The 23303-nt window shown below is 36.3% G+C and overlaps 1 protein-coding gene across 50 annotated transcripts in view; it reads left to right on the plus strand.

Moving 5' to 3' along the window:
- GPHN (gephyrin) overlaps positions 1-23303 on the plus strand; it is a 295661-nt gene that overhangs the window by 205611 nt on the left and 66747 nt on the right. For 17 of the 50 annotated variants that reach the window (XM_065064293.1, XM_065064297.1, XM_065064341.1 and 14 more), the window contains 2 exons: positions 8791-8847; positions 17076-17117. The exons of 20 other annotated variants lie outside the window; for them this stretch is intronic. In XM_065064293.1, the coding sequence (XP_064920365.1) occupies positions 8791-8847; positions 17076-17117 (99 nt within the window). The remainder of the gene's footprint in view (positions 1-8790; positions 8848-17075; positions 17118-23303) is intronic. 13 more of the 50 variants (XM_065064318.1, XM_065064308.1, XM_065064325.1 and 10 more) reach the window with 1 other exon arrangement.

The raw sequence follows: 23303 nt of genomic DNA on the forward strand, positions 1-23303 counted from the left end.
CCACTTAAAGGTCATATTGTTTTAAGCTTCTGCAAAGTGAATTGATTCACAGATCTTTCTACCTTATCTTCCTCTTCTGAGGTTATTCTCTCACTGCTTTATATATTTCCTATAATTTCAATGGATATAGGCTTTCCCGGTATCCTTACCGACGCTTCTGCTTCTCTTTCACAGTTGAACTCTTCAGGATGCATAGATGTGAGGGAATACGTGTGAGAAGGAGGTTTACATGAATTTTCCAAACACAGTCCTGCCTAGTCAAGAGGATAAAGTACAAAATATTGCAGATATTTGAGAACAAACCTTAAATGCACTTGTCGTGAAAGAGGTTTGCTCTCCCCTTTGAAGTCCCACTGGTCTGTTTTCAGAAAGATGGGATCTTCCTTGTTACACTAAGCCCAAATGCAAACATCTCTCTCTTAATTTTGCTGCTAGGAGTGGTGAAAGAGAGCAAATGTTGTATCTTGTTCACTTTATAACCTGCCTGTCCCACAATCAGGTCACTTGTAAGTGGCTTCATTGATGCAACAGCTTTTACCACGACCACCAAGGTATCTTTGATACAAACTAGCTTAGCACCATCATGCACTGAAATATGAAAAAACCCTGCAGCTTTTTGAACTTCATTTGATCTTAGGACAACAAGGCAAAAGAGTATCATATTCAGAACTGAATTGTCAGGTTGGGAAAGGTATATACAAAGAATACAAAACTTCACTATGTAGGACTTATCACATTTTTATTTTTTCCTTAAATATGAAGTTAATTGCCTGATTGCCAAGACAGATTTCTGATATATACAACAGGTGCTAAGTTTTTCAAAAGCTCTACCAGGAGCATAAGGTACAAATTTTGCTTTCCTTTGTGGAGAAAGCCAGAGAAAAATGAGGCTACAGGCAGAGGCGAGGAGCAAAACATGCCAGCAGCCAGTGGAAAAATATTCAAAGCAGGACTGAAATTAGAGGATTGAAAGTTTTAATTTGAGGAGAAATTGGATGTAAAGATTGAGTGGTAGAGGCCTAGTATCGAACAAAGTAGTATTTGTGGCTCATGAGTTGATGAGGCTGCAGAGGTGCAGAGTGGTTTGGAGAAGAGTAGGAAATAGCTTGGAGGCAGGAATAGCGTTATGAGAAAAGACACGACCCTGGTCAGGAAGAACTAGGAGAAAGGGAGCCTTGAGTGGGCAGAAGGGTTTGGGGAACTTGTTTGTGTGACAGGAGAGTTGTGTGGCTGAAAGCTCTGAGACAAGCTGGGTCTAGAAACGCTGCTGTAAAACTTGGTCCCTACATGTTTGTGCATATGTGTCTCCTGTATGATAAAGTGAAGCAGAAAATACAGTTTGCTTGCAGCAGTCTGGTTTCAATAGACAGCTTTGTGCAGGCTAATTCAGCCTTCTGATCATCAGCACTCTTTACAGTAAGTGGGAGCCCTTTGTGCGATTTCCACACCATTCCTGCCAGGCTGAACTTGCTTCTGTCAGGAGTAGCCATTCGGTTTCATTACTCATCACTTATAACCTCTTCATGTCTTGGGCAACATAAAGTTTTTGTATTTTGTTAACTTGCATAGTGGAAGTAAGGACCAAACTCCCGTATGCCCAGAGCTCCAATTTATGTGAGATTTGGGACATTAAATCACTAAGAATAGTGGCATAATATGTAATGTTTGTATTTATTGTAGTCTGTTTTGCCCTGGCTGTGCCTTTTACCTACCATCTTTAAGATTTTATTTCCAAACACTAAGTTTCACTGAAGTCAATAGATCTTTTTAAAAAACTAGGCTGCCACATGTGGTGTATGATAACCAGTATGTTACAAAATCTCCTGGGTAAGGACATGGTTACATTATCTTAGTCATTATGTGTGTTAACAGAGCATTGATCTAGTGATTATATTAATGTACTGAACTGCAAAACTAAAAGAAAATTACATTAAATTTTACCACTGATTGATGCACCTGCGCTGTCTTTATTCCCTCATCTGCACATTGAGCAGTGCGAGTAGTAGTGCCCATTTGAAAAAAAAATATATATATTTTTTTAAAGTACACAGGTGGTGTGAACAAAGTTTGTAATGGTATGATAACAGTGTTTTACTGGCATTCATTGCACTCATGTACATTTTGCTTTTGGAGCTGTACAGCCCTAATAAAACATTTATGCCATAGTGCAGGATAATGCACAGGTGTGAATATGTCTATTAGTTGACAATGTATGTCTTTGTTATAAGAGCCTGTATTCCCTTTGCTTGAAAATACTCCCGATTTATGTAGGAAGCCAAATGTAATTGGTGTTTGTCTGTCCTAAAACTGCAGAAGTAAAAATACTTTCAAGTGTAAGTCTGTTTTTCATGCATGAATGTAAAAATTATACATAACTGATCTGTTTATTTAAAAGAAATTGATTTGCTGCAATGGTAAAAATATATTAAGCTCTTTGTTAGCTGTAGAAACTGCTCACTTGATCTAGAGCATTCTTCTTATTTGAGAATAGAGTTCTAGTTTGGAGTTCAGATTTCTATATCAGAATTTCCCACTGTTGATCAAGCAAGTAAGGGTTGTAAAGAATCTCAGAATCACAGAAGGCTAGGGATTGGAAGGGACCTCAAAAGATCATCTAGTCCAATCCACCTGCCAGAGCAGGAACACCTAGATCAGGCTACACGGGAACATGTCCAGGTGGGTTTTGAATGTCTCCAGAGAAGGAGACTCCACAGCCCCCCTGGGCAGCCTGTTCCAGTGCTCTGTCACCCTCACTGAGAAGAAGTTTCTTCTCATATTTAAGTGGAACCTCTTGTGTTCCAGTTGGTACCCATTGCCTCTTATCCTATCACTGGTTGTCACCAAGAAGAGCCTGGCTCCATCCACCCATATCAGTATTTTATTGTATAATATATTGACATAGCTATTCACAGTCCCTGACGTTAAATTTGTTGACAAGCAGGATGTAAGTACTTCAGCAATTAAAATTACCTCTTGCCAGCCATGGAATAATTATATAATTATAGTTTACTATTTTTTCTGGATGTCACTGTCCTTTACTTATCTCCAGTTTGTTTTATACAGTTGTCGTGGTTCAACCCGAGCTAGCAATACAACCACGATAGCCACTCGCTCACCCCCTTCCCCACCCCATCCCAATAGGGGAGAGAGTCAAAAGGGAAGGGAGAAATTTGGATTGAGATAAACTCAGTTTAATAAAATACTAATACACTACTATTAAATATAAGTATATATGTGTATATATATATTGAAGAAATAAAATAAACTGAAGGCAATTCCTCACAAACACACTGAGCAGCCTGCCCCAGGAAATGGCACTTGTTCACACAGCTGATCCCAGAGAGAGAGAAAGGAGGAAAAAGGCAGCTCAGAGGCCTCTGCAAAACAGCAAAAGGCCGGGTGTAAATGTCCTGACTGAAACTTCCTGGCTACCCCCAGAGAGAGAGAGAAAGCGGGAGAAAAAGGGAGGAGAAACCACAAGGCCCCACTCTTAAATCTGGAGCATGATGTTAATGGAATGGAATACTCTCATTGGTCAGTCTGGATGTCAGTCAAGCTCTGCCCCATTCATGCCCTCCTTCCTCTGTGCCTCACACCTGTAAGCAAGGCGTTCAGAGTGTCCTTGGCTCTCAGACCAGAGCAATTAAAAACATGAGCTCTGTGCTGGGGTGTTATCGCTTGTTCTCAAACTAAGTCCAAATAATGAGTGTGCTAGCTATGAAGAAGAAAGGTTTCTAACTGCAGGAAGAAAATGAACCCATTTTCAGTCAAACCAGTACAACAGTGAACTTTGACAATCATTGCTAAGCATCTTCATAAGATTTAATCTCCTCTAGATTCACTTACCTTATGTGATCTGGCAAATACAGTTTTTTGTTCCTGGGCAGCTGATGTAAAATCATTGCCAGTTGCGTTATACTTTCAAGATAAGTTTCTCTGTTGATATGAACTGTGTGAGAATTTGTATGTGAGGTTTCAAAAGTTTTTTTTCTGGGGCAGAATGACTTAATAATATGTGTAGTGTAGCTTTCATGGCTTCTCTTCATCAGCTGGACCCCCTTCTTCTCTACTTGAATGTATTATATCATCTTGAGGAATCTCCAAGCTTTGATAACAAATTGCTGATGGATCCTAAATATCCCTGTACTTAAATATATTGTATTCTTTCAAAGCTCCTTTATGTGGGGGCTGTTTGAATATATTATGACTCATATTTAGTTTCTCTTCTGTAAATTTTTAAAGTTTTTGTCTTCTCAATGCATTTATCTTTAAGATCATTTTAATGTTGTTTTTATACGTCCACCTTTTCACTGAATGATAGAACATCTCTTTAAGCTACATTGCACTGGAGGGAGATTCGTCCCATTGTTGTTCTTCCATATTTTGTCTTGGTCAGTTGAATGGCCCTCGCTGGAGCTGGGGCGGGAGGCGGGATCCGGGGTGACATCTGGAGTATATTGTGGTATTCTGCTGAAGGAAGAGGTGCATCTTACGCACAGTTTCACTCTAGATTTCCAAAACTGATTCTTCCTTTCTTACCGTAATGCCCTGCATTTTGAGATGAAATGGTAACTGGAAGGAAGTAATGGCAGGTAAAACTGGAAAAACAAGGGAGGTCGTCTTCTCTCATTGCATGTACAAACTTGTGAATGTCGCTATTTCACATCCAAAAACCTACTTTAAAGAGGAACAATTTCATAAATATTTATTAATAGTATGTGTAGTCACTTTGATGGGTACGTTGCAAGCAAGTTTCACGATTCAGCAGAGCATATTCACACCATTTAACTGCACATCCTGTACAGCAACCAGGGTAGGAGCACAGGGGAACATTTATATAGGTGCAATGACGAGAAACCATTGCTGGGAACCAACAGGGACTACTTTTGTCTATGAAAACAGAAAATGTTGTCAGGCATATGTGGGATAACACATATGACAAATGCAAAAACGTTGATTTGCAGACCCAGCGCTGCAATGTTAATAGTTTACTCACTGTTCATCATTGATCTCTGCAGTAGTGGTCAAGTGGGAGAACACTCAGATTTTTCTTATGTGTACAGCAAATAATCTGAACTTGATTTGGATGCTGTGTAGTATAATTTCTTGCTTTTGATTAACATTATTACAACATTGCATGCCCAGACCATTGATTAAGGAACTTAACACCTTTTTAAACCATTTCGGTAAAGCGTTTCCATTGATAGTGTTGCATTTATTCAGTTTCAGAATTAAATAATTTGATCATATTAAAAAGACTTTGTCATTATGAGCCATGTGTGTATTAGCCAGGATTTTGGAAAAAAAAAAAAAAAAGTCTGTCAGAGGTTTGGCTTTTTGGGGACTGTGTATGTGAAAACACATTTCCAAAATCTTTAGGTCCTGCAAAATTCCAGTTTCTTTATCAGAAGCAGTAAGCAGGGAAACATTAGAGTAGCAAGAACACAGCATATCGTCAGAAAAGGGAAGGAGTCTAGGATGGATAGTGTTAAGTATTTGAGTCTGCTTCTCCTGTTGTGGAAAACTCCTCCTTTGAATAAATCCAACTGAAGCCAGATTCTCAGATTAGCTGTTTTTTCAGAGCTGTTCTTTGTTGATGACGAGTATAACTGCTGGTTTATGTATATTTAAGGTTAGGTCTTTAAGTTATTTTTTCTGGAGTATAATAAGGGATGAAGATACACAGGAACGTTTCTTATGGTTTCTGTTAGAAGCTAGAGGAATAATGAAGAAACATATGCGAGACTTCTGCTTAGAAAACATTGTCTGTTCTTTCGTAACCTAAGTCTTTCATTCATCTTCTAACAAATCCATTAAGCACATTTGAGCACTCCTCTTTGCTCACTCTTTAGTCGGTTTCCCTGCTTCCTAAGTTCTCTTCCACTGTGTTCCTGTCTCATTCTACTCTCATTGTAACTCCACTTTGTCCTTCAGATACCAGGATAGGGGCATCTGTGGCTAATCTTTAGCTATTAACTCCTGCTATTATTCCCTTGTAAATAAGACAGATATGTAAATACAATGCATTTTTCTTAACTGTCAGTGCATTATACCCTGCCACTGTCCTGGAACGTTCCCTCCACAACACTTTCTTCATTACATTGAGTATCTTCATTCGCCTTCTTCCAAATCTTCCAAAAAGCTCACATATTTCTGGTAACGTTTTGCCAATAACTACTTAGTGTTGCTCCTGCCTCATCTCTTAATCCATTCATTTAGCTTGTGTTGTGGTATAAAAAGAAAATCATGAAACCTAAGGCAAAAAGATTTGTTTTCAGTGTCACCATTGAAGCTCTTTTTATTAGTGATATGTTTTGCTTAGAAATATTGTTCTCATTTAACAAATGGGTAATAGAAAAATCAAAGGACTCATTTCTAGATCACACAAGTGACCGATGGGGACAGAAGTACACATACTTTTTATTTAGAACATGTGTATGCACAACTTTTCATTCTAATCTTTTCTAACTACAAATGTTCATCTATGATGAGGGTCATGTGTCTACCTAAGTTTTGATGGGGTTTTTGTGTCTACCTGAGTTTCTGGAAAACGAGGGTATAATCTGTGACATTTTCTGACATAGTAATTTCAGTCAACTTCTAGAACATCGTACAGGAGTTGACCAGATAGAGATAAGGATATATCTGAATTCCTTTCTGTGGCATTTGCCATGGGGGAAAGAAAAAAAAAAAATCCTAAAATCCTACTGTCCCTTGTTTTGTTGGTGATACCCTATTTAATTCCCAGAACAGATGTAGTATAGTTTATGCAATACTCATATCGCTTGGGCTTATCCAAGTTGCATTCTGCAAGGTTGCTGGAGAAAACACGTTATCATGCGTATTTTACTGTGCCATGGATGTTAAACAAGAATTTTTCTTGTTTTCTGACTGAATCCTAAACTTTCAGCACAGTCTGAGCAGCCACAATACCCAGATTGGTAAGTAATAGAAGAAAATTTCTTTTTCCCTGAAGGGCAATGCATAATGCTGTCACTTACAACTTTTCCCAAAGTTTCTGGGGTATGTAGCATTTTTCTTAATGTCCTAGTTCTATGTCAGTACATAAGATTATCAACATTTATTTTTTCTTCTTTTTCCTTTTTCAAAACAAAATTTAATATATTATTTTTGAAAAAAGTTTCAAATTAGTAACATGTATTGGGGTTCAACTCGATTATGTCTTATTGTCTGGGACTGGTAATATCTCAGCGAGGATATTGTTTTCCTTTCAAATAAGGATCTTTTTCCCTCTTGAGGCTTCTTTCTTTTTCTTCCTTTCTTTCTTTGTTTCTCCTTTTATCTTTTTTAATTAGGAAAAATATAGCAACTAGGTTACAACTGCATATATTCTAATTGATGCATTTTATTGAAGAATTGTCAGGTTTTTTCTTGGTCAGTACACTAGAATTGCTTGGACACTCACTTGGAGTCTTGTGAAAACAGTAATGTGGGTTTCATGTGGGAGTTCAAAACAGATACTGTTTTAATTCCATAGGAGCAGGGAAGGAAAGTAACAATTTATGTAAATGTTTGGATTATCTTTTGCTAGTGGACACCCTATCAGAACTAACTATTTTAATCATTAATATATTGCTTAGTTGCACTATTTTCTTGAGAATCAAGTGCAAGTGAAAAAAAAAAAAGCAAATCAACCGTTGACTGTATCTTGAATATGAATTTCTCCATTTTCCATGGGTTGGGTAAAAACAAACTGGGTAATCTCATTTTTGCTTTTGCTAGTGTGCTCCAGAGAGCTTCAAGCATAGTTACATTTCCGTGGTTCACTCAGTCTTTGGCTTCCTTGCTGAGAACTCTTAAAGAAAAGGCAGTTAATGTGGTTTGAAAGAGTTCACCTCAGTTGCATGGGACTTTGTTTTATGCAAGCTGTGAAACAACCATCAGATAATAAATCCTTTCAGTTCAGTCTTGACTCAGACTAGAAGGATATCCCTAAAGTCATTTTTATTGTCTTCTTCCTCTCTACTTCAAATGACACAACCTAAGTTTAATTTATCAGTAAAAGAGGTTTATTCACAGGATTCAGCAATTCTGAAAAGAACTTCTGTGGTAAATGAATGTTTGCTTTTACATGCTTCTAACAATACAAAGCCTTTTGAGCAGCTGCCTCAGTTGTTTCTTCCATCCACTGCCTCATCTAGGAAAAAACATGTATAATAAAGGAAAAGTAATCAGGTAGGAGATGTTGGGGGAGAGGTTATATACGTGGTATATTTAAAGAAAAATCTAATGTTGGTCTGGCATTAAAATTTTCTGGTTGGGCAGCATAATTTCGAACTGGGAATCCTGATAGCAGTGGCTAAAATCTCTAGGCCTGGGTCAATAGGAATCTGTATTGCATTCTGTCAGGTATCAATCATGATACTTGCCAGGCCTGAACTCCCAGTTATAGCACACTATGCTCATATGATTTGTAGAAAGTGTAGGGTGTTTTTTTCTTCAGTTAGGGTTTTAGGACTTCATTATTCTTTGTATCCAAATCAGATAAGTAACGTGTATTCTTTCAGAAATGTTAGTGAGTTCAGCATGCAACATATGTGCCAGATTGGTAATATATTGGAATAAAAATTATCAACAAAGCAAGTTTAAAATGCCATGGTAAAGCATCATTTAATCCAGAAATTAGAGTCTGTGTCTTTGTCCTCTAGAGGTGTCTCAGAGAGTCAATTTGATGTCTTGCATGTACTGCTAACTGATTGTGTGGAAATTTTTTTAAGTTCACTTTTTCTTTATTCTTCTGTCTTTTTTACCCATCTTCCCCCATTGTAGCAAATTAGACGGCCGGATGAAAGCAAAGGAGTTGCTAGTAGAGTTGGATCCCTCAAAGTAAATATGTTTCTAACATTTATTTTGCAAGTTTTCTTCTATAGCCTACACTTTTCCTTTTGAAGGGGGAGGTGAGGGGAGGGAGGGAAGGGGCTTTTCCATTTCTCACCATCCCAATCATTTTTATTTCAGTATTCTTATTGCTGTTGGGTCACATTTTGTTTGTTTCTGTGCTACACATAGAGCAACCTAGTGAAGGCAGGCTGCCAGTTAGTTAGCACTGAATGTCACCACAATTAAGAGATAATAACAACTTCCTTGAAGTGCCTGTAATTTGGTGATCATGATTAAACCACTTCTCTGATCTGTGGTGTTGGTTGTTTCACAACTACCTGTTACATGGGGAAGTGACTTACTCATCTTCAGACTACTGCTTCCCATCTGGAAAACTATTTAAACTTTTATAATGCTCACACTTTTTTTTTGCATTTAATTCTACAAAAGACCATTACAAGAGAGTTGAATATTTTGTGTATATCTAGCCTTTAAATTAGAAAAAATCAGAGTAAATAAAGAAGAAATGAGAGATTCATGTGAGGCTAATAAGAATGAAGCCACTGTTTTGCTAGTAATTAGTCCCTTCTGCCTTTTTTATGTATGTACAAACGTACTCAAATATTCAGAGCACTTAAAAGAACAAGCAGATATCTAAATCAGTACACACCAGGCATAGTGTTACATCCTAATAAATGGTTTAAAACACAGGACATAAACTATACCAAGATGCTGATCATGTGCAGCCCAGGCCATACTGTTAAGGTTCCATCTCAACAGTTGCCTCTATATCAGCCACCCAATTTTTCACTTTTTTTTTCCCGCTTGATTTCCTTTTAGCACTTTTCTCAAGTGTTAATTATTTCATTTTTCTTCTGCACTGTCCTTGCCTTACCTGCCTTCTTGGTTTTTGATCTTTCGTTTCGGTTTTGTATGTGATTGTATTGCCTTTGTTCCAGGACAAGCCATCCTCCCTGTTCCCTAACACAGCTCGACAGCTGCTCTTTGTGAAATGTTATTTCACTGAGCATAAAGAAGGGGAGGGGAAGGATTAGTTATGCACCTCTTCCCAGTAATGCCACCCTTTAAATTGATCTCAGAGTAGAAAAATAAGCCAGTTGCTATTTGTTTATACAAGTTATACCTAAAGGCATGTGTAACATTCCTCACTGTCTGTGAGGCTTTGTCTTTTCATCTTGTGTTTTGGGAAGAGGTTTTAATTGCAGTATAGATGAGAAGAGTGCGCAGTACCTGAATGAGGGACTTTTTCAGTGGGAGACATTCAGAACTGTTGAATTTGCATAGAGGAAGACACAAGGCGACCACAATTTCTGTGTTCTTTTGAAAACTGTGTATGTAGTTACCGTGGCCTCTGCATTTTAACGGGTCACCACGTACAATTCTAGGTGCGTAATGCATATCCATAAACAGAAGATGTTGCTTATTTAGGTTGTGGGATTCACCTGTTGTTTTTATGAACACACACTCTGACACCTGATTTGGGCTTATTATTTCTGTATCTCATTGCCCAGGATTTAATTTCATGACACAAAAATATATACACAAAATCTTGTATAAATATCCTTAAAGAAAATGAGAAATCCTAATTGAGGTTGTCAAACGTGAAGATTTACATCTAAAAAGTTACTTTTGATGGAAATCAGTTCTACAACACAGCCTTACCGATAAGCAAGCAAATAAATAACTAAAGGAACAATGCAGCAGAGATTCAGTAACTTTAGAATTATGTCTGTTGATTTTTCAGTTTTTTTTCCTGTACTGAACAAAGAGCTGTGTTAATCAACCAAAAATATCTTGTTTCCAGATTCCAAGTTTACTGAGCTTGAATGTCTGTGGTGTTCAATGCACTTTGATTTCTTCAAATGTTTTGCTAGAGGCAGTGAGAAATGTGTTATGCTCTGATTTATTAAAAAACAAAACCAAAACAAAACAAAAACCCACCCAGCTACAAAAACAAAGAACAAAAGAAGAAAAAAAAAATAAACCAAAACCAACATGAAGAGAGAACAGATTGCTTTTTCAGTTTATTTTCTGATGTTTACATGTAGCTCCATTGAAAGCTGGAGGAGCTCGGCGATCACCTAGATGGCAATGCCAAAGATGCTCTCCCTGAGTAAATGTACAATTTCACTTGGTGATCTCTTTTTTTTAAAACTTCTGCTGGCTGGTAACACCAGATCTGATTGGTTTGTCCTCTCATTCCCATCTTTTTTGTTTCTCTTTCTCCCTTTGCATTTTCTTTCTTTTCTAGCTGGAGTTTCATTTTAATGCCCATGAGAAACCTGACCTAATTGACAGGGTTTGTTTAAAAGAATATCCTACTACATTTTAATGCGTGCTAATCAAACTTCTTGGCTTTACAGCAACTAAAAAAAAAATCTCTTTCCAAAATTGAAGTTGCATATCAAAAAGTTTTCTGAATATTAAACTTAGCAACTGATAAAATAGATATCCTTAATTTAGAGAATAAAAACATCATCTGTCAGTGACTGATAGCCTTATGTGAACTGAAAACTATGACTCATATAAGGTAACCCAAAAAGCATACAGGTTCACATGTACCTTGGCCTTTAATCTTTTTGGGTCCCTATTTTATCTCACAAAATAGATTAATATTTGGTTGAATGCCAGCTATGCAAATTTTGTTGCTTGTTTTTTTAGCAGACTAAGGCAAAAAATTCTGCAGCATATTTCTTATACATTAAGTTTATTCTTTAATGAAAAAATAAAGTGAAAAAAGAGTTAGGATCTAGTATATCATTCATGACACTGGTATAAAGTTGCCAGGTTTTCACAGCAATATTTAATAAAGCACATCAAATCCAATATAACAATACAGGCAATAGTACCTCCCTTTTAGTAATTCACCTCATAGATTAAGATAAACTTTTCAGTAGTTCTGTAGAAGTGAGTTTAAGTCACGTAATTTAGTGTATAATGAAAATTAGGAAAAAGGGGCAGTTTTAAGCCTGGTAGATGTTAAAGGTAGTAACCATTTCTCCCTGTGCACATCCATCCAGTGAAGATTCTCGGAATAGTTTCTTTAGATTCATGTCCTGTTTGTGTTTGACATACACTATGACTGTTGTCATTCTCAGCACTATCATTCTAATGCATAATCCACTATGGTTATGTAGTGCAAGATAATTTTGGTAACGATAATGATTTGATCATTTTTACCGATTTTGGATGCTTTTGCATATCCAACTATGTATCTGACATAAAGTTGATATCTACTCATTGCGAAATTGAAGTCCGTGAGTTTATAATCTTTTGCAGGTCAAAATACAAGGAAATTGAGCTGCTAATATATTGCAGCTTTCTATAAAATAAATTTTATTAGAGGACTGTATCTTTTCACTGGTAAATCTTTAAGAATCAAGTTTGGGGGAATAAACTGTGTGATATTTTAAATTTGGTGGCAACTCAAATTTATTATTCGTAATCAAGAAAAAGAAAGTTCCTTTATTTTACACTCTTTGCTCTTAAGTTAATGATTTAGTACTAGTGAATAAATGTAAAGCCAGAAAAAAAAAATGCCATGAAAATCTGTACTACAAAACAGGTCTCACACATGGGGAAAGGTTTCAAATGAAAAAAAAACTGTGACCACATTGGCCAGGACACATTAGTTGTCATGAAATTGTCCTGTTCCTCCGCACTACTCTGATTCATGCTGTAATAATGGATGTTTTAGATAAGGCAACGTTTCAAAAGACAATATACAAATGACTGATCAAAGAATAGTCCTTCTTAAATAGTGGACAACTGGAAAGAAGATAATGAGGCATCTGTCAGTAATTCATCTTTAAAATAATTTTCATCACTTCCATATTACCTTTGGAAAGCAGTTTAGATGTAAGTTGTTAATATCCTACAGTGTGGCAAATGTATTGAGTGGTGTGGGAGGGGGAGCATATAGTATCCAATGGCCAGCCTCAGAAGTTAAAATGAAATGCTGCTGCACAATTGTGTATGCTATTAAGGTGGAACCTTTGTTTCAGAATGAATTTCAAAGACACGCTTTCTAGATTAAATTCAAAGGTCATTGGAAATATGTAGGAAACATTGGAATTCTGTAGAATATCCTAGATTCCACCAGAAGTTTAGACAGCCTCCCAGATATTTAAAATAAAATTGCACTGAAAACATGCATGAAAGTTTGAGTTAATTAAGCAGTTTGAGTTATTTGAGCAGTTTTCATTTTAAAACACTACTTTTAATATCAGCGATAACACATAACCATTTACAAAAAAACAGTAATCCTGACCTTAGATTTGTTCTTCCATTTCTTCTTGAGACTTTCATTCATCTTCCTTGTAACTATGCCAGTTCTTTTCATGGCTTAATAATTTGATCCATCCCAGAGACCTGTGTTTGAAGCTGAACTTAAAAATTACTTAGAAAAATTTGTCAGTCTCCTATCACTTGGACATGGTAGCATTCCTCTGCTGTTCAAATTAGTGTAGCAAAAATGTGCATCAGCTACTGAATGATCAACAGTGAAAGAGCTGACTAGTTTACATTTTAGAACTCATAATACCTGCTAAAACTGATACCTTCCTGAAAGTGTGAAATTCAGCTGAAATAAAACAGAACAATACTGCTTCACTCTGTGTTTTGAAGATATTTTTTTTTATCATTGTGCAGGCTCAGAATTTTAAATGTAAATTCAAATTCTGCAGAAAAATATTATGGAAAGCCCATCAGAAAAAAAAACAAACAACAAAACTGCGTACGGAAGTTCTACATAAAGTTCGCAAGTAACACGCCAAAAAAATTTTGTGTGGCTTTTGACCAGCATAGTTCCAAATCAAAGATTCTGGTCTTGTTCAAGAAAAATGTACTCTGAATTCATAGCAGAGGCTGAATGATCTCCATAGATTATGTTTAATGAAACTGGGACTATCATTGTTTGTATGGATCTGTATCTCAGATGCAGTGTTCTGTCTTACTTTAAGTACCTGCCTTCTTTGATCATGATGAAGGATTACCTTTATGGGGCTTCTATTTCTTGTCTTAATATTCCATTATTAAAGATCTGAGTCAAGCCAGTAAGACCCTCAGACTAACAACAAATTACTCTTGCAGGCTTTCAACCAGATTCTCAGTTGGTGTAAATAGGCACAGCTCTTTTAAAACCGTTCTCACAGTGGGGAATTTCTGTGATTGACAATGCGGCCCTTTACATTGAATGTTCCTGGGGGAGAAGAGCCCAACAGCTCAGATGTTAACATGTTAACTTCACCTAACGTAGTATGTAGGGGTTGTCAGGTAACATACAAAACAAGGAGAGCTGCCCCCTTTCTCAAACTGGAAGAAACAATCACTGGAGTTCACGTACGACAACAAATTGTAAGCAGAGTGGGTGACAGATTGCAGAAACATCAGAGGAGCTTGGAAAAGTATAGACATTTAATTTTAATAACACAGAAGCAATAAACTTAGAAAAAGCTGAAATCAGGCAGATGCTCAAAAATGGAGACTAGTTAGCAATAAAACAATGACGTAGAAATTATCAAGAAATTATAAGTGTGCAGTAGAGATTAAACAGCCTCCTTGTGTGATCCTATTGAAAATAAAGCGAACGGCAATCACTATGTTGTATGAGCATAATTCTTTCGTCAAGAACACTATAGGTCATCTTGAGACTGGAACACTTGAGCATACCTGTGATTGCATTATGAGAAAATGACATAGGTAAATTGAGAATCTACACATGTATGAATAAGAAAAAAAAATAATTCTAAGCGAGTGAGATTAAAAGTTTAAGGAAAATTGTGTGCGCGTTTGAGCATAGGGAGAAATCTTAGTGAAGAGAATTATCATTTGCCTCTATAATACTGGAACTATGAAAAAGAAAATGCAAACTGGTTTAAAGTGATTAAAAACTAATAGGAATGACTGAAGTTAAATGGCAAGTTTAGCCTAGATATTAATAAAAATATGGATAGTTAGATCACAGGATAATTTGACAAGGAAGGTAGTAGCATTCTACTTAAAGCAGTTGTCTATCAGAAGATGAAAGAAGTACCCAAGTGGCTAACATACCCTTTGTAAGATACTGTGAGGAGCAGAAAAGATGAGCAAAGTTCTTCCAAACTTTGCAGTGTACAATTCCAAACCTCCTTATCATTGTTGTTTGTGTTTATCTAGTTGCTGTTACTTAAAAGACTGCAACTCTGATGTTTCTTGCTGTTACTGCATCACTTGGATCCTCCCCTGCAAAACTGAAGCCAATGGTTTTTCCATGCTGTTGCAAGACAAACCATGGGAACAATGGTTGAACGTTATTTATGAGAGTCTTGGTTAGAGGCTCATCCAAAAGTCTTAGGTGAATAACAGAACCCCTGTTCTAAGCAAAAGCACATCTGATCTTTCTTAGAAAGCTTTCAAAGTAATGTTTCTAAAAACAGGTTTTGCTCTGTCAGAAGGGCTTCTTTTTTCTTTCTCCTTTTTCCTTTTATTTTTTTTACAAAAAAAGACCTTTCTTTTTTTACAAAAAAAAAAAAAGACATTTTAAGAATATTACTTGATTTCTTAAAACTGCATTTTCTAGTATTTCTATTTTTCTGAAGGAATTTTCTGTTTGATACTCAATCCTTTTGCAAATCATCTCACTCTAAGGAAACATCAAGAAAAGAAATGGCTGAGTGTGCGTGTGTATCGTTGAGATGTTGTGAAGTGATTCAGATTTCCTTAGAAATGTTATCTAGAAGAGCAAATGAAATTCACAATGCCAGAAAGGAACAAAAACATTTTCAGACTATTAAAAACTCTTCAGTGAAGAAAGAAAAATTGTATAGGAACATGGGGGTCAAACTCATTTTCACCAACGGCCACATCAGCCTCACGGTTGCCTTCGAAAGACCAAATGTAACGACTCCATTTCTGCAGTCCTAAAATTACATACCTCTAGTATAGAAGTATGTAACGGAGACATAAATGAACACAGAAAAATGTGACTGTAGAATTTTCCTGGAAGTGATATTTTATATTTTAATCAAGAATTATTAAATACATGTTTGAGATCAAAGAATATTAACAAGAATTTTTTAGGAGTACCATGTTCTCTGCCTAGTCCATCATAATGCCTAAGTCAGCAAATAGTCACTAATAATTTATGTGGAAATTCTTGCTGGGTTAGTCTTTACCACGAGTGTATCCAAACTACTACACAGACACTAATTTTGTGGAAGTCTAAGGAGGTTTAGCTGAGACTTCTGATAACTCCTTTTTCCACCCCTAAAAAAAAACAAAACAAACAAACAAACAAAAGACATTATTAGAACCATGTCTTTAAAAATTTTATTTATTAGGCTGTTTTTACTCTTTCTTCATAGTCAGTTGTCCTCAGATCACTATTAATCTAATGCAATTAAGGGAAGAAAAAAAATGGGAAAAATTCAACCAACCAAACAACAAAACCCCAGAGCTCTTTGTAATTGAAACGCGAAATGCTTTCAACCAAATAAAGCATTTTCAGATTTGTTACACTGAGTTACATCTGAGTGTTAAATAGTATAGAAAAATGGGTATCTTGTATAAACAAGGTGTTTATTAAGCAGTCAGTAGAACTGCAGTGTTACCGGTTAACTTGTGTTTGCGCTGAAAGCTTTTGTCAGGAGATGGTGTCCCTCGAGAATCACATCACTTTATGTTGCTTAGGGATACAATCTGCAGATTGCTACTGACCTATACCTGGCTCTTAGTTATTTAACTTCACAAGTCATTCTGGATTTGGGGACATTGAGATTGAAGAAAAACCTCCATTGTCAAAATGCTGGTTCTGAGCATCTGAAAAGATGAAGATGTACAGGGAAGGACAGGGCCCCTAATGGGTTTTCACATTGTACCCTTTGCAGACTTAGAATAAAACTAACAGTTTTAAATGAGATTGGTAAAGCTTCATCCTAGAATACCTTGTTGTCCTAAGGACAGTGCTGTTAGTTATTTAGAGGAGAAAGGATTGATAGTTGTCTTCAGATTCATCATTATTTTTTATTATTAAAGATAATACTTTTTTCTTTCAAGAAGCTTCCACCTTAAAAGGCATAAAATTTGAGTTTCTGAAATAGCTGGTTGAGGAAACTTAATGAACCCCCTGCTGCTATCTCAGTGCTGGAACCACCTATACAGAAAACCTTCTGAGACCCTTACTGTGCCACCATTTCTTTTTTAACAATGTTTTCTTTTCCCCACTGCACAACCAGGCTCGACTCCCTTCGTGCTCATCCACCTATAGTGTTTCTGAGGTATACTTTGCACGTGTTCTCTCACACAGTCGACCTGCTCGCCCATCACACGTTTTTGGTTTTATTTACGTTTTTCTTTTTTGCATTGCACTGTGCACAAGTGGGGAAAAATCAGCTGGGGGGGCAGATTTTGCATGATCAATCTGCAACCATGTTCAGCGTGGTTTTAAAATCACTACTAGTCTGGGATCACCGTGATGTGTAGTCTAGCTAGGCAACTGCTACATAACATATGACCACAAATTATATAATAAAAGCATCCTTTATTATTTGCACTTTAATGTAAGAGATAATTAACTTACAGATGTCCAGCCTGCAAAATACTTCACTGGTTAATCTGACCCATTTTCAGACAGTGAGCGTGGAAATACTCTGTAAAGACAGCCATCATATTATGATTACTAATTACCTGTCTAGATATAGGTGAGTTTATGGTATCTGAAGTTCATTCATTATTAATTCCCAAAGCTCTGGTTTGGGTCAGTACCTGCCAAAATGAGTATCTTTTTGTAAATACTTCCGTATCAGCTTCATGATAGCCTTCTATAATAAGGTATAGGACCATCTTAGCAAGAATTGAAAAGAAAGATATGTTCAATTGTAATTAGGATAGGAAAAAATTAAATAAGATAACCTAGAATTCACAACATCCTGGGATAAAAACTGAATTTTTAAAATACTGTCAAATTAATGCCATGACCCACTGTGTAAAGATTAATGGAAGAGTATCAAGAAGATAGACTTGAGGTTTTCTGCACTATTGAATCAGTCTTGAGCATGTGTAGTTATTTATTCTGTATTTTAAAAGAATCCCTTAAATGTGACAAGATCTCACAAAAAGGTGACAGCTCGCTCTGTCTCACGCTGTGGACCAAGTTCTAGACCTGATGTGAATGTTCTGTCAATGTCTGTCATACAAAATGCAAACATAAGGAGTTCACCTACTCAGTCACTTTGCCCCTAAGCAGGAGGATCTGTGTGTAAGCAATGCCTTGCTGATGTGTGTCTGATTTGCTCTCAAGTGTCAGCTTCTTAAGCAGTCATTCCTAGCACTTCCTTATCCTTAGTAACAGAAAGGGGTTTTTTTTAGTTTCAGTGTATGAACAGGCAAAAGATCTCATAAAAAAGTTTTTAAGAAGAAAAATGCTTACCAGTTTTTCTGTCATAGATAAATAATTGCTTTCTGGCTCCACCAGGAAACAAGTTGTTTTAAAGATAATCAAGCATGTGTTCTTAAAAGCACCGGATATGTATTGTGCAGTTTGTTGTGCCTTGTTACTTATAAATGCCTCACTGGTTTTTTCATTATTATCATCAAAACACCAATATGGAACAAATAAGTAATACTATACTCACACATATACAAAGATACTTTTTTCTAAGCTAATGCAAGAGAAAGAAATTAAGTTTAGTGCATAGAGATGCAAGATGAACGCCACCCTCATTCCACCAGCTATTCTTCTGAATGACCTGTATGAAATTAAGAAAAAGCACTGGATCATCAGACAGTTCAGCCTGATGACACTTCATTTCCAAAGAATCCAATTGTGATTGTTCACATCAGCAAAAATGGTGAACATACTCTTACGGATTATGAAGTAAACAAACCATTTTCAGGGAAATTGGAATCTTCTTGCTTTGCCTGCGACTTCAGCCGTTTGTCCTTTTCATGTTCTGGAGGGATTGCTGACTTTGAAAGAAACACAAACCAAGGTGTTGTGACTGGTCAACACGTATGGGTCTCCTGCTTGATCAAACTCCCAAAACTATTCTGCCTTCTCTGAAGCGATTAGGCTGTAGTACTAATTAGTGTCCTGGAATAATTAGATTCTACCACAGCTGAAGAAGAAAACTGGAGTATTTAGTGTATGAAAATTTAGTTAAACAGTGTCCATAAAGGATAGCTTTGCAATTTGTAGTAGAGTCTGGTAGCTGAAGTATCAAGGTGGCACTGAGAGTCTATACAAGCAATTCATCCTTTATACTCTGTCCAGAAGGAAGATCTTCATATCTAAAATGCCAGTAACCTGTCTGCCCGGTGAACCAGTGAACAAGGCTGCTTCTTGTGTCTACACCTATTTCTGTGGTTCTTATTCCAAGAAAATATTTGTCTTAAGTTGATTCTTAAGAACCAAGCTCAAAACCTCTTAATTTTATATGTCCAAGTCGCCACCAAATAGCTTTGGACCTTCAGAGAACACCAGGAACGCATAGACAAGAGAAATGGAATCAGCACTGTGGGAATTCAGCTGAATGTGCCTTCTGAAAAAAGGTACAAGAAAAGACAAAAGAAAAGATCTTTTTAAACAATTTTTGGAATCTGTTTTTCAGAAATACACATTGTAGATTCATCAGAAGACATTTCCTTACAATTTTAATTGTTGAGAAAAGCTCTGTAATTGGATTAATTGAACTAAGATTACCAAAAAGGAAAGTGACTGTACTAGCAGATTTTTTTTTCTGTTGTTACGTAGAAGGTCTTTGAAGAAATAAAAAATCTTCCAGCTGAAGAAGAACTGTGAAGAACTCGAGGTATAATTTGCTGCCTGATTTTTTTCATAGAAAATGTCCTTGTAGAGGCTGTTTTGCATCTCAGAATCCAATAATTAGGAAAAGCTGCTTTTCACCTGTTGCTTTTTATTGTCACCAGTTGCTCTGGTGAAACTGTGGATGTTGTCAGCTGATGCCTATTTGAGAGGAATGGGAGGAAGATTTTAAGAACTTCTACTTGCCTTTAGTTACAGAAAGCTTTTCATAGCATGTTGGACTCCAGGAATTGTAGGGTAGTAGTACTATACACCTGCTTAGCCCCAGTCAAAACCTTAACAATTCCACTTGTCTAGAACGTGGTGCTCTCTTTGGTTCCATTCAGTTAAATTAAAGTGAGTTTCTTCAAAAAGTAACTCCCTTTTGGTAAGAGAAGTTTTAATGCTCTAAAATTGTATAATGATAAAATATAAATTCGTATTCTCTTTGGATTTCACAATATGCAATAAAGTTTTTCCCCTTCCATGGAAACCAGTTAGCTTTGTGCCTGTAATTTTGTAAACATTAGCAGGACTACTTAAATGATTTTTCGAAGAGTAGAAATATCAATTAGGAATGATGCTGACAGTTGTGCAGTATAGTATGTATGTAATATATCTATAATTTACCTGTTATCCAGTTGTCACAAAACATAGTAATTTTTTCTTAATAGCAGTAGTTCAGTTAAAAAATATTGTTTCAGATTGGCTTCATTTACATTTTTAGAAGTACTCTGACTACAGCTTGTATCTTAAAAATACCATGCAAAATGTAAAACTAATAGATTGACCAACCAAGGTCCATAGTCTCTTAATGTATAAAATTACACTTAGGTAGTATTACGCAATGGCCCTATTTTTAATCCTCATTCTTATCTCAGACTTTTTATTACCAGCATCAATCTCTCTCTCTTTCTCTGCCACTCCTCCAGCTTCTGCATGTGCTGTGTGTTTGGCTAAAAGCGTCATGAAGGAAACATTGATCTGCTTGTTGAAAGTACAGTAGAAGCTTTATGTCTACTGCAGTGCTATCCCCTGCTTCCTAAAAGAATGCTTTTCAAAAGGGGAGACACTCCGGCCTGTAGCTTTTCATGCTTTATCTGGCCATGTTAAGTGGTTAGAACATGATGCCTTGTGTTGTGAAAGCTCTGCAAAGTTTTATGTCATTTTTCTGTCCCATGAAGTACATTATTTCCATAAAAATAGTTTTGGGATATGTGTTGACCACATACTGATTGATGGAGTTTGATTGTATACTTAGCATTATTAATAAAACAACAGAGGCTTGCTTTGCCTTACTTGATAATACAAGAGCAGAGGGAGCAGTACGGGGAATGAAGTATCAGCAGTATTCAGAGAACAAGAGGAAATCCGTTTCCTGCAACAGGTAGTTGACCTCAGAAGTCTATTCAGAGGCTGCAGGAAGACTTCTAAGTGCTCTAGGTTAAACTAGTCTATATAGTATACATTACTCAATGTTGTAAATAACTGAAGGTTGTTCTTCAGTACTAAAGCTGGGTAAGAGACTGTTTCTCCTACTTAGGCTAGTTTGAATAGAAGGCAGTGCTGAAAGACCAAGAACTCCTACACTGACTTTCAGGTGTTTCCCAGAAGCATGGAACCTTGAATTCAGTTTTAGGTACAAGCTGTTAAGTTCACTGTTGATGTCTGCTGTAAATCTGCACTACACAGGACAACTGGTTCGAGGGTGCGTAGAACAACTTATATGTTAAGGGCAGAGGGGAACTATTTTTGGCAGTCAAATTCAAGAGCATCCTCAATGTGTGCACAGTAAACCCAGCATTTTGAATTTGCTGCCTACCTGCAAATTCTGCACCCAGGACTCTCAGAAGGCTTTTCTGGCTCCAAGAAGGTATTCCACCTTTCTCATGCTGCCTTAAGAATAGCAGCCTCTTATACTTTGCTATTCCTTTTTTAAATTGGGTTTCTTGCTCTTCTTTATAAAATAGTTCTCTCTAGATTTCTAACTAGTGGGTCAATTAATGCAATTTTCGAGTTAGGTTATTCCGATATTATAATGTAAAACTTTTCAGAAGCAGTTTGCCAGATAAAAAAAATGAGAGGAATCAATTCAACCATGACAATTGACTTTGCAATTGTCATAACTGAACAGGTCTTCTATCAATTCTTAGGCACCCCAGAATGCTTTAATGTCACTATTGTTTTTATAATTACAGAAATATTTTAATATAGAGGAAAAAACCTAAGTGAATATCCATATACAGTGTCTGAAACTTGAATTGCATATTGTTAAAGGTCTGTTTGGAAGATCGTCAGAATAACAGCAAGGAAAGTATGACATAATTCTAAGAAATGTAAATAGATGTGAAATACCATAGGCGGTCTTTAGACTTTCAGGTATCATAATATGGCTTCGTTATTGGTTGGATTATTAGGCTGGTTTTGTATTCAATATTTATGCCCTTCACTTGTACATTTTTGAAAACATGTTATGCACAAACTTGATTGGAGTGGCACTAAGTTTTTATTTTGTTATATTAATTAACTTCCTCTTTTGCAATATATCACATAAAAAGAGAAAGCATTAACAAAATAGGTCACATGTAGTGACTTCTGGAACATAATTTCCTTTTTCCTTGCTTTTTCTTTTCTCAGCTTTTCAGTCTGTATATCAGCTGGAGATTTTTTTGTATTTTTCAATATAGAGAGTTTCATTCAGCCCTTAAAATCACAGTGTGATGGAATTCAAGCAAAAAAGTGTTTGGGGAGATGGAAGACCATGATCAAGAAGAGTGGACCTGTGCCTTTATTTTCTCTATCATAAGATCTTTCTTGTGCCATAAACAAAGATTTCTCTTAGGCAATTGAAGCTATTTCTTGGATGGGGAGACAAAATGAAGTAAATGTAAGCAGTTCCTCTCCATTCTCTTCTCTGCTTTCAAGCAGAAGTCCAGCAGATAGAGAATTTGGTTCATGACATTTGACTTAAATACACTGATCCACTGAAGAAAAATTGCTACATTAAATTGAGATTGCCTGTCTCATTGCCTTATGAACCTTATATACCTTGTAGAGATGCTCCTTGAAATTTTAAATAATGTTTTTCCAAGCTAGCCCTGTTCAATAGAGGGAACACTGAGGTTCTCATGGACATGGTTTTAAGTAACTTGCCAGGTATGTCCCTCAGCTTGAAAACAGAAAAATATCTTGATAAAAAAGCCCACATGTATCAGTGGTATCTACAGTTCAGAAATAAATAAACACAACAGAGCCAATAAGGATCCACTAATCATTTGGGTTTTGTCCAGTTGTATTCGTACAATCTAGTCCTGGTTTTCTGTGTTATTTTTTTGCAGTTGATAATAGAACAATGAGGTTTTAAGTAAAATTAGAATTTGTAGGTATTTGTATTTCTCTTCCACACATGAACAAGAGGTCAAAGCTTTCTATGTGGCAACTGCCATTTAAATAATTGCAATTTTTCTATTGCATTTTGCTTTAGTAGTAGTAATACCTTACCCTAGGCTTAAGGAAAATGAATGGATTAAAATTCTAACTTTTAGAGAAATGTGGTTTCCTGAGTGTACCTTAAAATGCAAAAAATCATGAAAAGCCAGTGATCTAGTTTCCTTATTTGTAGAAAATAGTTTTACTAGTTCTGTCTTCATTCTCGTTATTT

Source organism: Columba livia, chromosome 5 (genome assembly GCF_036013475.1).
Source record: "Columba livia isolate bColLiv1 breed racing homer chromosome 5, bColLiv1.pat.W.v2, whole genome shotgun sequence".
NCBI lineage: Eukaryota > Metazoa > Chordata > Aves > Columbiformes > Columbidae > Columba > Columba livia.